At 37.5% G+C, this 15,355-nt stretch overlaps 1 protein-coding gene across 2 annotated transcripts; it reads left to right on the forward strand.

The window, feature by feature from the left end:
* The first annotated feature begins 5,303 nt into the window (after positions 1-5,303).
* LOC106164071 (uncharacterized) lies at positions 5,304-9,824 on the forward strand. 2 transcript variants are annotated; one of them, XM_087006724.1, is made up of 3 exons: positions 5,304-5,858; positions 7,387-7,534; positions 7,696-9,824. In XM_087006724.1, the coding sequence occupies exon 3, from the start codon at positions 7,753-7,755 to the stop codon at positions 9,211-9,213; it is 1,461 nt and encodes a 486-aa protein (XP_086862850.1). In that variant the 5' UTR covers positions 5,304-5,858; positions 7,387-7,534; positions 7,696-7,752; the 3' UTR covers positions 9,214-9,824. The 2 variants fall into 2 exon arrangements, with proteins under 2 accessions (XP_086862850.1, XP_013397316.2); XM_013541862.2 differs by lacking the exon at positions 7,387-7,534 and having other exon boundaries at positions 5,306-5,858.
* The last annotated feature ends 5,531 nt before the right edge of the window (positions 9,825-15,355 follow it).

Raw genomic sequence — 15,355 nt, forward strand, 5'->3', positions numbered from 1 at the left:
TGGGTCACGTGTCTAATGGCTCCGAGTGTTACTTACTGAAAAACCCCAAATTAAGACACAAAACAACGACTACTTGCTGGAACAGAAACACAACTGTGACTCAACCATAACTATGGACCACCCAAATTACGTCTAACGAAACTGCATTAAAAGTGCACCGAATAGACACCTCAGTATCAGTTTCTTAGGGGTAAAAAAAAGGGCCGCTTAATAGCTGAATATCAAATTTAAACAAACCACTTTAAATGTGCTGCCGGAGGACCTTAGTGAGGTCATACACTTAAAGGTCGTTTTTACTGGACAGGTCTTAAAGCAAAACTTGGACATGGAACGTGTTTCAAACATGGGCCCTCAAACATACCCCCTTTTCTTTAATATACCTCTGTACATTCAAGAGACAGAATACGGAATTTTCCAGTGAGACAGGGACAAGACTTAAATATTTTACTGGGCCCTAACACATTTTCATAATTTCCAAAAATGAGAGCTTCAAACTTAAAACATCCTCTTAAGGTTTATGCTATGAAACACCAGTTTTATTCATTTGCCTAAACCCTAATGGCTTGGTTAATTTTCACTCCGTGTGTTATTATTTAATTCTTCAACAGGGCACAGTAATTCCATTAGTTGTAACGGATGCAATATGCCAATGGACATTACTACAGGCTATGTACAATGGAAAGAGGAAGTTGGCTTAGGCGATGGCAATACACTATATTGGCAATTGCGACGGAAATACACTTAAAAAAGCAAGTCCACAACGTAATTGAGATATAAATATTACTTATGACTGGTTTTATCCCATGGTGATATCGAAAAGATCATTGTGTGAAGAAATTACATCATATGACAGATATAGCAAAGCTACTCGGTCACTAACCGAAAATGTTCCTCTTTCCTCTCTTGTTTTGATTAGCTTTGTTTTGTACAGAATTTTTCCTACAGTTTTCCTTTTACCCAAGCGTCAGATCAAGGTGATTCCCCCTCGTACCCCACAGGGTAGAAGAAGTTGACTACAGTCAACCTAAGTTCTAACGCTATACAATAATATAACTTTTCACCACAGCCAAGGCAAATTTGCCGGTTAATCAATGTTGGATAGCATAAATTCGCAGCAAGCTGTGTCAGCGCAACGTAATACAGACTACTTGTACTTTAGGCACTAAGTTAAGAATTGGACACCGTGGAGCGCAGTGTATTATGTCTACGAAGAGACTTAACTGAAGTCATTAAACGTCAATTTTTACGTAGTTACTAAGACAATCATTGCACGGGTGGGTAGTGGCTATTTTTACGTACTGGGTATCTTTTAAAACTAACAAGCACCTCCCCTCTTCCCCTCAAACATTCAACAGTGACTGATTCCGTGAAAACAGACATACGGAAACCATACATATTGAGTGTATGTTAAATTTGCATCTCGTGTCGGTTATGTGGTGCCATTTTTAAAACGACCCTTGAATTTTTGGGTGCTGAAGAACGAAAATTAATTTCTATCCGTTGCCTTATTGGAGCGCGACCCTCTTCGCTTTTTTCACGGCGACTCGGGGCATACAGCGTACTCAACCTAAAGGTTTCAGATTAGCTCTTAGTATCGGTGTTTTTAAATTTACACAAATATAAGATTCCATATCCTTAGAAACATTCCTACGCGCCCTCTCAACGTGAGTTTATACACAAGCAAGTGAACCGAATGTTAATAGAGCTCAGTGCGCTGCGTCTGCAGTTTCACTCGATTTTTTTTCACTCGGAAATACACAAGACTATGTAATGACTTCCACGACCACGTAAAAGACTGCTACTGAGCGATAAGTTTTCTCATTTACATTTACATTTACAGACGTTGAAGACAAAACAAACAAACAAAAAAATCCAGTGAGTTAAATCATAGAGCCCCTACCTTCAGCAGAGTCCGTGTCTTCTCTCTAAGGGAGAGCGATGGTTATAATACATGAGTTCTCTCTTCCTCGTTGTCTTATCAAATCCACAACTTGTTCTGTTTGTATCAAGGACACGACACGAAATAAAAAAGTTATTTCTGATCAACGGACCGGTAAACATCCGTAAGTAAAAAGAACGAATGAAATTCTATACGCTGCAAAACCAGGAACTTGAAACCGATTATTTTCCAGGACATCAACAACCAACTTGCTTCCAGAGTATATAAAATGTATACAGTTTTCCACGGCAGAGTACTTATTACTCAATTCTCGCATGCTGTTTCACATCTCACAGCTTCGAGTTTAGTTTTCTCTAAAGTATGTTCGCTTTAAGTGAAACCAGCTGATTCCGAATTAGTCAGGAAAACTACGACTGGCTGGGTTAGAGAACCGAAGCCTGAGAAAGGAACTCGCCCAACTTTGGGGAAAAGCACTCCTATGTATTTGTTCAGTACGCAATACGTGTATGGGCCGCGGCAAGTGGGATCGACTACTTGTGTATAATTTTAAGTAAACATGACCTAGAAAACTGCCCGAAATGTTCCGCTTTCTATTCCAATTTTCCACGCTTTGTGTTGTTTCCTTTTTTGATAACCACTTTTCCCACAGTTTTTGTGTTGTCATTTATAACGTCATATTTTTATTATATCAATCGAAATAGACGTGTTTTCATTTTTGCCTCCTGTTTCGGTGCTGCTTATGTGTGTCTCGACCTTTCCGCTCGTCAGTCAACTTGTCTGTCTGGTCCTCCCGTCTCTCTCTCTCTCTCTCCATAAAGGCATGTGTGTTTGCGCGTGTGCACACACACACACACACTCCCATCGCCGCTCGAATTATCTTCAGTTCACATGTTCACAAAGGAAACGCACAGAAAAAATCAAAAGGGGAGGGGGGATTTCAATTAATTGTTGCCCTCCATCTTTTCATTTTTAAGTTAAAACCATGGCCCTCCCCCGCCAGTATCTAAACTATGTTTTAGGGGTCATCTCAAAATAAGAGTTCTTAACAGTACCGACAAATCGGTTGTATACAATTTAACTTTTTAGGTCAGTTTGAGGCACAAAGATCCGGTTTATATCTGTTTTTTTCTTTCGTTCGATGACTCCCCTTATAGTGATTATAGGGCATGTTTTTCACAAAATAGATTCAGTTTGATCCCATGAGAACCCGGATTGAAGCGTTAAACGTCATCCCGTTAACGATCCTGGTTCCACGAAATCACGGCGTCCCGTGTCCAAGAACAGTTTCACAGGGTCAGGATTCAAAACAATGGCCTGCACGTTCGAACATGCACTGTCACTTTGAAAACGAGCACGTTTTCACCGGTCGACAGTTCTGTGACCCCCCCCCCCCCCCCCCCCTTCAACATGCTCGGAAATTTAACTTCATTGGTAACTTAACTGAAGATCTTTCATCCAAAATCGGAATAATTTCTTCTACTTCACGAAAACCAAAAACGGATTGGGGGGGGGGGGGGGGGGGGGGGGGCAGAGCGATCACGTCAATCCCCCCCATATACAGATATTGCAAAACAACATAAGGATTTCAAATTCAAAACTTGGGAATTTGTTGTATATGGTAAGTGATAAAATTGAAAAAGAAATCTTCTTTGTTAAGCAACGATACAAGAAAGAGATTACTTTTATATTTTAAAAGTTTTCACAAACGCCGTTTTCGTCTACACTACTTTAAGCCAGCGCACATCAATGTATACTGAAAGCTGAACTCACGTGAGTGAGTTCTGGAAGATAAACTTTATTCATTGTAGCGCATGCATCTACATGGGTAGATGAAGATACACAATAGAAATGTAATTTTAAATTAGTATTTTATCAAACAATGACATAATATGACAACTGAACTTTCTTGTCCACAATGAAGCACAAGAGTACGATGCATATTTTGAAACAGATATATATTTTTGGATTGAAAAGTGCACTTTTATAATGAAAAATTCAAAAGAGGATTGTAAAATCTCTGGATAAACGTTTGAACCAGACCCTTGAGAAAAGACATGGCAGCTATGCTGCAACCTGTCATTTTATCAAGGAATTAACAAGTAAGATGATGACTGTGTACGTTGTTATGGACTATACTGTTCTTTTATTATATGTGCAATGTCACAATCTATTGTGTGTTGATGTATGTGACATATACTGCTTTTATATTAATTATGGAAATCACACTGGGTAACAAGGAAGCCGAGTCATTAATCACGCTCTGTGCTTCACTCGTGATAGCCATGCTATTCTTAATTTTTTCAGGTCAGTGTTCGTCTTTAAACTCCGTGCATTGATGAAAGCTTATGTTACACACTTTAAAGAAACAAAAAACATCTTAGCTTGTTTTTCTATAAAATGAAAACAAAACAAGGAGTACTTACATAGAAATCAAATGTCACGTAGGATATGATACACCCGTGGTATATTCAGTGATTTTGTCAGTTCTGTGTTCTCTACAGTTGAAGCGAGGGATGTCCATTTAAAAGGGAGGGCAATGTATTATGAGTGGCTTTGTAGACAATAACTAGCCCATCATTCTGAAGATTTTCCATAATTATCATAATTGCTTCTTTTACAGTAGTAATTTCTTTCGAAAATTGATCCATAAATTAAATGGCTCTTTCCGTGCATTTTTCACTTAGCATGCATTGTACACTGTTACTCAAAAAGATAGGTACATCTATGGATATTTGTGAACTTGGCTTACAAAAATGACTTTTAACGTACTGATGTATGACTTAATACAATACAAATGTGATAAAAAAAGTCACTGAAGATGCAAATGATACAAATTGTAATTTCTGTGGGCCACGTGTTTGCAGTTTGTGAAGGACAGTTTGAGAGCTTCAAATAAATTATGGTGGACACCATGACAGTTATGCAAATTAATCGCTTCTTTTCTCCTGAAATTGTTTTCGCTAGTTGCGACACCTGGTCATTGCAGTGTGCATGTGTGTGTGTGAGAGAGAGAGAGAGAGAGAGAGAGAGAGAGAGAGATTCATTTACCTGGTACTTGGTAAAAACTAGTTTGTGTGCGATTTCTAGTGTGTGTTAGAGTTCGCGTGTGGACGTTCGTGTACATGTTTGTGTGTGCACGTTTGCATACGAGAGTGTCTCCTTCAGCGTCATCAACAACCTCTCTGATAAGACAGCAGAAATCAGAACTATTATCAATCTTATTCACTCAATATGGAAACAAATAAAGGGCCTGGTTACACAAAATAAAAACTTAAATTGAAACTGAAAGGTGGACTTGTTTTTTAGACTTCTTTAATTCAGGGTAAAGCCGTAGAACTCCACTAGAATAAAGTAACTATTGGTTTTAAGTGTGTTTTTGCTTTTTTGTGTTTAATTTGTATTATGTATTGCATAATGTACTTATTTACAAGTCTAATAAAACTTTCTGAAAAAAAACTATTGACTTCAAGCCCAGACCATTTCTTTCCTGTTACAATTAAATGCACGACTACTGATTTATTTTGAGTCAAAGTGGATTTTGTCTTTAGTGTATTTGTTTTAAAACTTCTTCATGAAACCGACCCCAATATACATGTATAAGGGTGAGGTTAGGGTTAACAACTAATATCCAGATGTGTTAGCTGAGCTTCAGTCGAACACAATGCGCACCTGTGTCACTGAACGTTCTCTTTAACCCTAAACGATATGATTTATGCAGACGCTTTATAAATCTTCCCAGCAGAGATCGCCTTCTGAAAAAAAAAAAAAAAATGCCGAACAGTTAGAAGGAAGGAGGTAGCTCAACGCAAGACCGGTAGCGAGGCTTGTGAAAGGAAAGGAGAATGACCTCAACCAACGCAGCAGGTAGATCTATTATAGCAGTCCGTCACTGTGACAGGAGAAACTCTTATTTATTGCTCCGCGTTAGTTTTGCCCCGATCAAGCAGCCAACAACAAGGTAAATGTGTGGTATTCTATTCTTTTATATTTAAATCATTGGTAATGCAGTTGTATATTTTCTCTCACATCAAGATACGTGTTGTGTAAGTTTTGAATTTATTCATATTAAACCGAGCTCATTCAGAGTTTTGTAACGGCGTTCTTCTGAGTTAGGTCGAGGTCAGGGAATAATTTTTGGCGATATATGGTTCACAGGATACTTATAACGTGATTAGAATAGAGAAATTATGAAGGAAAATTCCCTCGTGACGCCCTTTCCCTCGTTAAAACGCATGACATAATAACACAGAAAACTTCACTTCCGATAACAAAAAACGTTTTTTAAACCACGAAACAATAAATTTTCTGGCAAATTAGATTACTTTTAGATGGTTTGGTTGGAACTATTGGTCCCTGAAACTGAAATACGGTTATTAGCTGGTAAGTGTGGTGTGGGTGATGGCCTATGGTGTAATGGCAGCTTCTTGGGGTCAAACAGTAGCGGTGCACGGTACGGCAGCTGCTCAAGAACTCAGTGTATAGGAACTGAGGCCGTTAAACGTTTCTAATGCTGTGACGATTACACAGAACCTAACGTTAAAAACGTGTTTAACTGCTGTAAGTTTTAGAGTACATCAAAGATAAAGTTATACTGCCTGAATCAGAAATTTCATATAAATTAAAAATAATAATATAATTTAATTTAGATATAAATACACCATTGGACTTTAAAGGGACCTGGTTAATATGCCGGGAATTTCGATACAAATAAACGTACAGATAGTGCATTTATCTGAAAGACAAAATCAGGATTAGATATTCATATACTGAACCGAGGCATTTAACTGTACTGGTAACTCTAGCAGAGTTATTTCTTCAAGTGACATGAGATAAAAAATGCTCATATCAGTCAAAATCAGAAAAATATTTGAGGGGAAAATGTATTAGAAAAACGAAAAGTCATACATATAAAAGACGCATAAACAGAAAAGATTTTTAATCCTATGTTTTTGAAAATAATGCATAGAAGCTGGAAAATGGTCTTAGATGGCTTTGCAAAATCCATTGACCAAAGGCTTGCTGCAGCGTTGCCAGGCGTTTCAGGAAACGCGGGGCACAGAAAGAGTGCGTTATCATTACTCATCAGTGCACTTGCCTACTCCCACGTACCTCATTAAGGCGTACCCAAACGGCATTTTCTATCAAAAGATCGATATAACATTCTGTACATTTTGGATATTTGAAGCCAGTCTTCGGCGTCAGGGCCTTTTGCCTGGGTCATTTCATGGACAATATATTATGATGGCCCTAGTTTTGTATCGTTTCTGTACGTGGCTTTTGAAGTAAATACACGTATGGTTGTTTTTGTGAAATATGACATTTTTCATAGTTGTAATCGTTTTGACAGTGATGGGTAAATTACTTTTTCTTTCTTTTATCTATTTTTTATTTATTTTTTTTTCATTCATTGATTTTAATATCACATTGTTGACTGTGGGTGCGTTCCTTTCGGAAATTCACAAGGGTTTTTTCTTATTATTCTCTAGATTATATTGGCGCCTTGTGAGATGAGAAAACTCAATTGATAATCTAGACAGCTTGTCAGTAGTGCCTTAGCCTTATATCGATTTCTCAAAAAAGACTAAAGGACAAATCAGTTCACAGTTCCTCATTTTTCTGGCACTTGAAGCACAGGTGAGAACCACGAGACCGTCAATTTTCGGTTCGAAAAACGAACATAACAAATCATTGTTTAAACACAAGACCTTTTCTAAAATAACACAGAGGTGATATAGAGTTGATTTGTTCAGTGTGACTATATGTAGTAACTAGGACAGTACATTTATATTTTTCAGAAGGAGCTATTCGTCAGAACTAAGTAGCTGAATTTTATTTTCTGAAGAGCGGCCTCCATGATGTCAAGGTTGGTTGCCGTGTTCTGTGTTCTTGTCAACGGCGTGAATCTCGCGAGAGCCACGTGCAGTTTCCCAGAGACTCTTCTCACAGACAATTGGCAAGGGCATTACATACCAAGTGCAAGTCAAGGAAATAAAGTACTTCAAGCAAATTTTACAACTGATCAGATGGACGTTCAGCTCCGTTCTTCTGTTGTTTGTTCGCGGCGTTGTATAAGCGCTATTGGCGATGTGTCCAATAGGTATGTGAACGGACAAACCTACGTCGTGAGAGAAACTTGTGGATCCGATGCCGTGACATTCCGCTGTGTTCATTTTCTGAACCGTAGCACGACTGTTATACAACTGAAATCTTCCAAATTTCCGTTGCAAAATCTTCCGCTGAACACTGAAGGGTTTTGCACAGACGACAATCTTGGGATCGAGTCATGGCCACTCGCTCGTCCCCTTCGAGATGAGACAGAGTTTGAAGACTGTCCTCTAACTGGAGGCTTTGAAATGACCCTTGGGACCAACACGAAATACTTGTTGCCTAATTTCCCCCGCGATGTGTGCTCTCCCCTCGCCCTAGACGGTAGCTGCCTTCCAGGGGAGAAGTTATCTTTTGATTTCAAAGACAGGTTCTGCGTCCCGGCAAAAGTTCGTTTAACTTGGAAAAGCAGTTTGCAAGGGAGTTGCACGGCCTCTTGGCAAGATGGTAATTACACGCTGATGCTGTTTGCAGCGGAGGGACAATACAAAACTATATCTCGCTACACGTTACGTTTTCCAGCAAATAATAGAAACATTATGAACGCGACGCTCTTTGCATCTCCAGCACTTGGGTCACCGGAACCGGAAGATTCGGGGCTTGACGTCGGTGCACCAGCAGTTGAACTTCATTTAAAGCGGCCAAAATTGCGAGGTTGGTCGGACGTTTGTCAGGACAACCAGGATGACTGTGACTGGGCAATATGTGACGGACGCTACGGACCCTATGGTCACCGTTGTTTGAGGTCCTGTGGTCACTGCAATGACACTTATAACAGAATTGCTACACGGTGTGAGTTCCCGTCGAACTACAGTGGCTCATGGAGAACTGCCTCCAACAGCGTTTTCACTGTGATAAGTGGGACGATAGTTGTCCCAGAATACGGCGACATGACTTGTATAGACTTTCAGTCTCCCGATCTACCAAACCGTTTTGTCGTTCTGTCAATGCCGACTAACGGTTGCCGACCGAGGTACAAATGTCTTGATCTCGAAAAAACCGACGGGAAATTAAGGTGGCGGATTAACAACGGGTTCGAACCATGGCCTGGATACGGCGTGAGACTGCCCTCGTTCACGTCGGTATGTAACGAGACTTTACGAGATTGGACCGAGTGGGAGACGTTAAGTCGAGGAATTCAAGTTACCCCTTCTATCTTAATTCTCGTGTTATTTGTATTGGCGGAACTTTTCCAAGCAATCTTTTAAGGTTGATGCAGTTATTGCAGAAAGTCGGGGTTTGGAGTTATCTACTTTGCTTGAATAAAGGCTATTTTTGTAATGACTTCACGCAGCTAGGCCGAGGTGACTGAAGGTTTGGTACTTAAAGGGTTAAGTTACTTAAAAAGTGGATGTTTTTGTTAAAAAGAAAAAAGTTTGGCAAATTTTGTGGTCTGAAAGTGAAATGGGTCAAAAGCAAGATGTGAATAACCGATCAAGTGTCGAATTTTAAGACATTTTTGAAGTTGTGAACAAGACCTACAATCCCACCCCCACCACTCCCGAAAGAAGGAACACATACATTTACAAGGATACTTTAGCGAACGCCGGGGTTAACCTGTTTAAACTGCGATACATTTGGGCGTAAACATGATTAGTCACATTTAAAGCACATACTTGGGGCCAAACAAAACCATCCACTGTATGCGTCATCCGAAATCTTATTTATCTGATATTCAAGATTGTCACTTTCAAGCAAAGTATAACATTTTTATAACATTGCAACAGATATGAGTTAATGTTTGATTTATTTTTCTATGTATTGCAATTGACAATGGATTTACTTGAGTAAAAACAAGTGAAGATAATAACAATGGACTTTTAAATTGTTTTGATTGTTTTCTTTTTTGAACATTTCATGGATTTATCTTACTGGTTAAAAGTTTTTTTACCAGTAGTATGTACATACGCGCGCTCGCTCGCGCGAGATGTATCAGTGCGGAGATTTAAGGTGAATGGATGTTTGCAAACATTTAAAATATCCTGGCGATCTCTAAACTTTCCAAAATTACGATATAAGTTGATTTCGGTATACAGTTTTGGTATAAACACAACTTGAGAAACATCGTAATCTGGAACCGTTATCTTTCAAAAAAATCTGTCAGTCTTCTAGTAAAAGAAAAATTATGTCAAAATTCAATTACTGGCTGACGAAGCTTGGTTTTGGAAAAAGGGTGGCGCACGTAGACTTTATAGATAAAATGTTTTGCGAACTTTTTGAATACCAGTATAAGCCTTGTGAAATATACAATGGAAATCAAATCACTGCAGTAAGTTGATATTGCAGTGGATAGAAAATCCGCTGATAAATGATTTCTGATCGGAAATTACTGATGCCATAAGGATATATTTTAGGGTCCCTGCTGTATGTAATTAAGAACCCCTTGCCGTACATGTAGGCAGTAGACTTTACCTTATCCTTGTCACTTCGATCGATTCATTTTGAGACGAACCTAAAAATATCAACAGGAGAAAATAACAACTATAAAGAACGCCCATTTATCTCTTCAAGATTCGGGGGCGTTTCAGGTCATTTGGTCGTGAGAGTAGCTACAGCGTTTGCACTACCTTCTAACTGGGAGTCTCAGGGGACCCTTGTAAATGCTGTTTCTGTCGTTTTTGTCACATCAGCTTAGCCACATTGCAGATATTTTTTTCTGCGTAGGTAGTATGCTTGATCGAAAATCATTAACTCTGAAACCCAAGCTTGTAATGACGTCTGCTTCAAAATAGAAGAAAAGAGTTGAGAGTAGATGGCCTTGGCAAATGTGAGGAGATTTTTTACTTACCATTTAGTGGTGTCAATGTAGATTAGAGTAGAGATGTAATGTTCATATACCCTAAAGGAGAAGATCAACGATGACATCAATAAAGACGACAGAAAGTAAGAAGGAGAAAAAGAAAAAAAAACAAGTACGAGAGGGAAACAGAGAAAGAAATAGTAGTAGAAAAGAGAACAATAACAACAATTACGGTGGAGAGAGAGAGAGATAGAGAATATGTCTACTTGTCTTTTTTTTCATTTTACTCATAATAGTGATGCATAATCGCTACCTTAGTGCAAATCCAAAGTGCGCCATGGATTCTACATAATTTCATCTGGATCCACATTGTGAAATTTTCAAACCCGTCAGCCGTTCGTGGTGTTTTCTGAAGAAATCACTTATGCCAATAATAGTCTTCGTTGCGTATTTCCTTTTTCAATTTTTTTCCTTTTCATCTTTTCATCTTCTGTGCCATGTGAGACACCCATCAAAGGCCGCCTGTTGATTAAAGTCGACGATATAATAGTGTTTTGTAAAACGCAATTACTAATTATCACAAGAGAACACGGCGACATGCCAAAATAATTATAGGCGCCGTTCTCTGTTCATAACACTGTGTTGAACACCTATTGTGGGTGTTTTCGTGAATTTAGCCTAAAATGTTTGATTCTCGTTTATTTTATTTTTTTTTTTTTCTACATTTGGTGAAATACTAGCCGGTTATATTTATTAGGCACATTACACCGAAGCACCACTCTGGAAGGATGGGAGATAAGACCAAGAATGTTAATGCCCTACTAGAGCTTCTTTATAAAACACAATGCACCTTATACATGTAGATTATTGGTAACACAGTTAAAATCTCAATTACCGCAATTGACGCCCACCTTCAGTTCAGTGCCTTGGCATGCAACAGTTGCTTTGGAAAACAATTTGAAAAATCATGTAGCACATTTTAGAGACGACAGGATACGCTAAATAATCAGTGTAAACCCCTGTTTCACAGGGCTTGCGGCCACCTGGAGAACAAATTATGGCCCATTCTACCAATGATGAGAATGGACCGAAATTCGTTTTCCAAGCGGTGTTAGATTCAAGGGTTGCCTTAGATTTTTGTGCTGTCTAGATTTTACGCCAACTACAAGAATAGAATATTGTAATCAGATCATTTAATTATTATTTCTTAACAGACAGTGCACAACCCTAGTGTACTCCGAAAAATACGACTCAGTGAGAAGAAATTGGACCCCGTGGAACAGGTAAGCTTTTTTTATCTCTACTTTGGCCTACTTTTTCTTTTTTACCGTTTTATTTATGATTATCCCTGTGGGGTCCACCACTGGCAACGTTATTGGGTTCTTAAAGCTGTATTGTAAAACGAGAGGAGTGAGAGATCAGTTGGAGATCAGGTGGAATTCATGGCTTTTCCCCGATATCGTCACCTCTCACCATCCCCAGGAACATCCAATCTTCCTAGAGATGATAAGTTTGATTCAATTGTTATTTCTCTAAACAGGTCAGACGGGACACCATTTGAGTTTGGACTAAGGTCAGCTGAAAATGAGACAGCTTCTGAGCGGAGACATGCCGATTTTCACAAGTCATTAAAGTTAACTCACATCATACCATTTTCCTAGATTTTTGTGAAATTCCGACCATGAAAAAAGTTAATTTCTATTTCTTGTTATTGTGGACCCTTTTACTCATTTTACAACTACTGATTCACATTCATTTGAAAGTTTTTAAATTTCTTGAGAAATTTGGTATAGACCAAAATACTAAGTCAAAACTTATTTCATTTTGTACATTTTATTTCAAGCTAATTTGAGTTTAACGAAAATAAATTTAAGATACGCAGTTAAAGATCTATATCCATATTTAGTTTATTTTTACCTTCGTTCATTGTTTTGTTATATCTTTGCTTTCAGTTACTGAAAAACAGTATTGATAGGCACTGATAGGCATTTACAATGTTAGTTTTTTTTTTTTCGGTAATATTTATGTATTTTCGCGTGCTTTAATACGAAATGAATCTATCTGCACAGAAGTTGCGTGATGTAAATAGCTTTTTGGCAAAAATGTGAAAGGACACTCTCAAAAAAAAAAAAAAAAAAAAAAAAAAAAAAAAAAAAAAAAAAAAAAAAAAAACATAGGAATAGATGATAATTACACTGTTATTGGCGGGACCGGACTGTTTCAGCCAAATGATATTTTTCAAATCGACACAAATAACCTTAGATTGACTTTTAATCTGTGTCATGATTTGTGCAAAATGAGTATATTCAAAATGAAACGTGTTGGTAGTAATGTCATGGTTGGTTTACAGTTTTTAACTTTGCTTGATTTCCGAATCGATTTTTTTCGAAGCACTTCGACTTGTAGATTTAGTTTTTTTTTCATAGTTTTGTAACTTATTGTTTTTCTTGAAACTGTTAAAGATGTAGACTATCAATAATAATTATTTGATGATGTTCGCAAATTTGCAAAATGCTATGCCCCACACGGACTTGCTGCTTTCTGGTCTCGAGTCTTGCTCACTGAGCTACCGACTTGATTTAATATTTCCTTGTAATATCCTTATTATGTCCTCATATAGTGAACAAAATTATTCCCAAGTTTGTTGTAACATACGTATTACTTGGACACAGGAGCACCCGTGTGGGAACCCACGATCTTCTGACTCGAGGTTTAACGCGATACCTACTCCTCTAAGTAATCCCACCCACCCACCCGTACGTGATCAACTTCGAGGGAGTTCATCGGAGGAACCCTGGGTGGTAGGTAAATTCACTTTTTTTTACATAAACACAAGAATACACACCAAATTAAATAATCACAGAATAACCATTTCTTCGTCCTAAATGTGCCCATAAAATATACTCAGCACCTTACAGTAACCAAAATAGTAGTTATTTTTTAATTCTGCGGTTCCCCAAACTAGGCCACACAACCGACGTTAGAAATAACAAGACCATATATCTAAGTCAATTCAAATGTACTTTATTTTCATACTAATACATGCTTATGCATGATTATTTACAAAGGGTACAAAAATGGTCTCTTTTATTTAATTCTTTTATTATTTTGCTCAGTATGCGATGTCCTAATAAATGTAATTGCAAAACATTTTTTACTTATCCTACTTGTAAAAACTTTGACATCAATCTAATTTCGGGTTAAATTCTGATATCGTTTACAATTACTGATATTAGAAAGGCAGGGACCATTTTCTTAAGTTTTTCTTTTTGTTTTGTTTTTTATAAAAGCAATTGCAGTTGACAGGCGTACCAGTTACCTGAAACTCAACAGATCATCATATTCTCTCCTTTCACCTTTTTTTATCAAATACAATTTCCTTCGAGTTGACAGAGCTCAGTTATCAAATCTACTTAAATATATATTCTTTATAACCTAAAACAACTGGGTGTGGATATACTGAACGAATAAACAACGCATTTTTGAAGTATTTTATAATAATTTATAACACCATATATGACCAATCCAGTTTTTCAATTAAAATCAATATTCATATATTTCATAGAGAATTAACAATAGAAGGTAGAACTTGATATTAAACTATACAAAAATCATGCAAGTACTTACTAACATGCGTTTTTTAGTATTCTGTTCAGTTAACATTTTTCAATGCTAACATTTTATATAAATTGAGTCCACTGAATTTGTTTTAGTTTAAACTTAACATACCTGACCAAAAAATCAGCGATACGAAAAAACTCTCGATAATATATCATAAACAGACTTCAAAATATTTTACGTTTTTACAGAAGTGCTAAAAATGAAGCCAGGCTTAAGGCTGTGGGTTTTCTTTTCGTCAATGTTACACTAGCGGATTCAGTACGAATATATATCTTATGAGATCTCCTAAATGTGGTAATAATTTTAGTTAATAATTTTACTGAAAGCAACATCACTATTATCCCTTTAAGCATTAACTAGACTCCTACATGTAGTATCACAAATCTTGAAGAGGCCTATTATGTCATTGTTGTCTTGCTATGATAAAAACTATAGCAGGATTTTAATCATTTTTGTTTGTGGTGGGAGAGAGAGAGCGAGAAAAACATGGAAAGAGATTGACTTACGGTTTACTCTTTTAGAACAAATCCTTAGGTAAGGCATCCTGCTCCGACGGTCAATACCGCAGCTAGTGTGATTCCACAAAGAATGATAATGTAAAGAGTAAAAAGTAAAGAGTAAATAGTAAAAATATAATGCACAAAACAGACATGGAGGTTAGGCGCAGTGTATTCAGCCATGTATTTGGGTCACCGGCTGTCCCTAATTATATATACTACTGTTCTTTCTGACCAAACGGTTTTCACCTGACAAGACCGTACTGCAGCGCCATCTGGGGGCAACAGAGGTTCAGGAACTCCTGTTTATTATTCCTGGTAACCAGCAAAAGGATATATGGATCGATATCTTTATGTATATACCTATATATGGTGTTAACTAAGTTTAACCTTAATGGAAATAAACCCGGATCAAGGAAGTAGTTGGTAGACATCTACTTCCTTAATTGAATAAACAAAGCTTCTTTCGGTTCTTAGGAAAGATTGTTTTAT

Source organism: Lingula anatina, chromosome 2, assembly GCF_051362555.1.
Source record: "Lingula anatina isolate TDL-2025a chromosome 2, LinAna3.0, whole genome shotgun sequence".
Classification (NCBI taxonomy): domain Eukaryota; kingdom Metazoa; phylum Brachiopoda; class Lingulata; order Lingulida; family Lingulidae; genus Lingula; species Lingula anatina.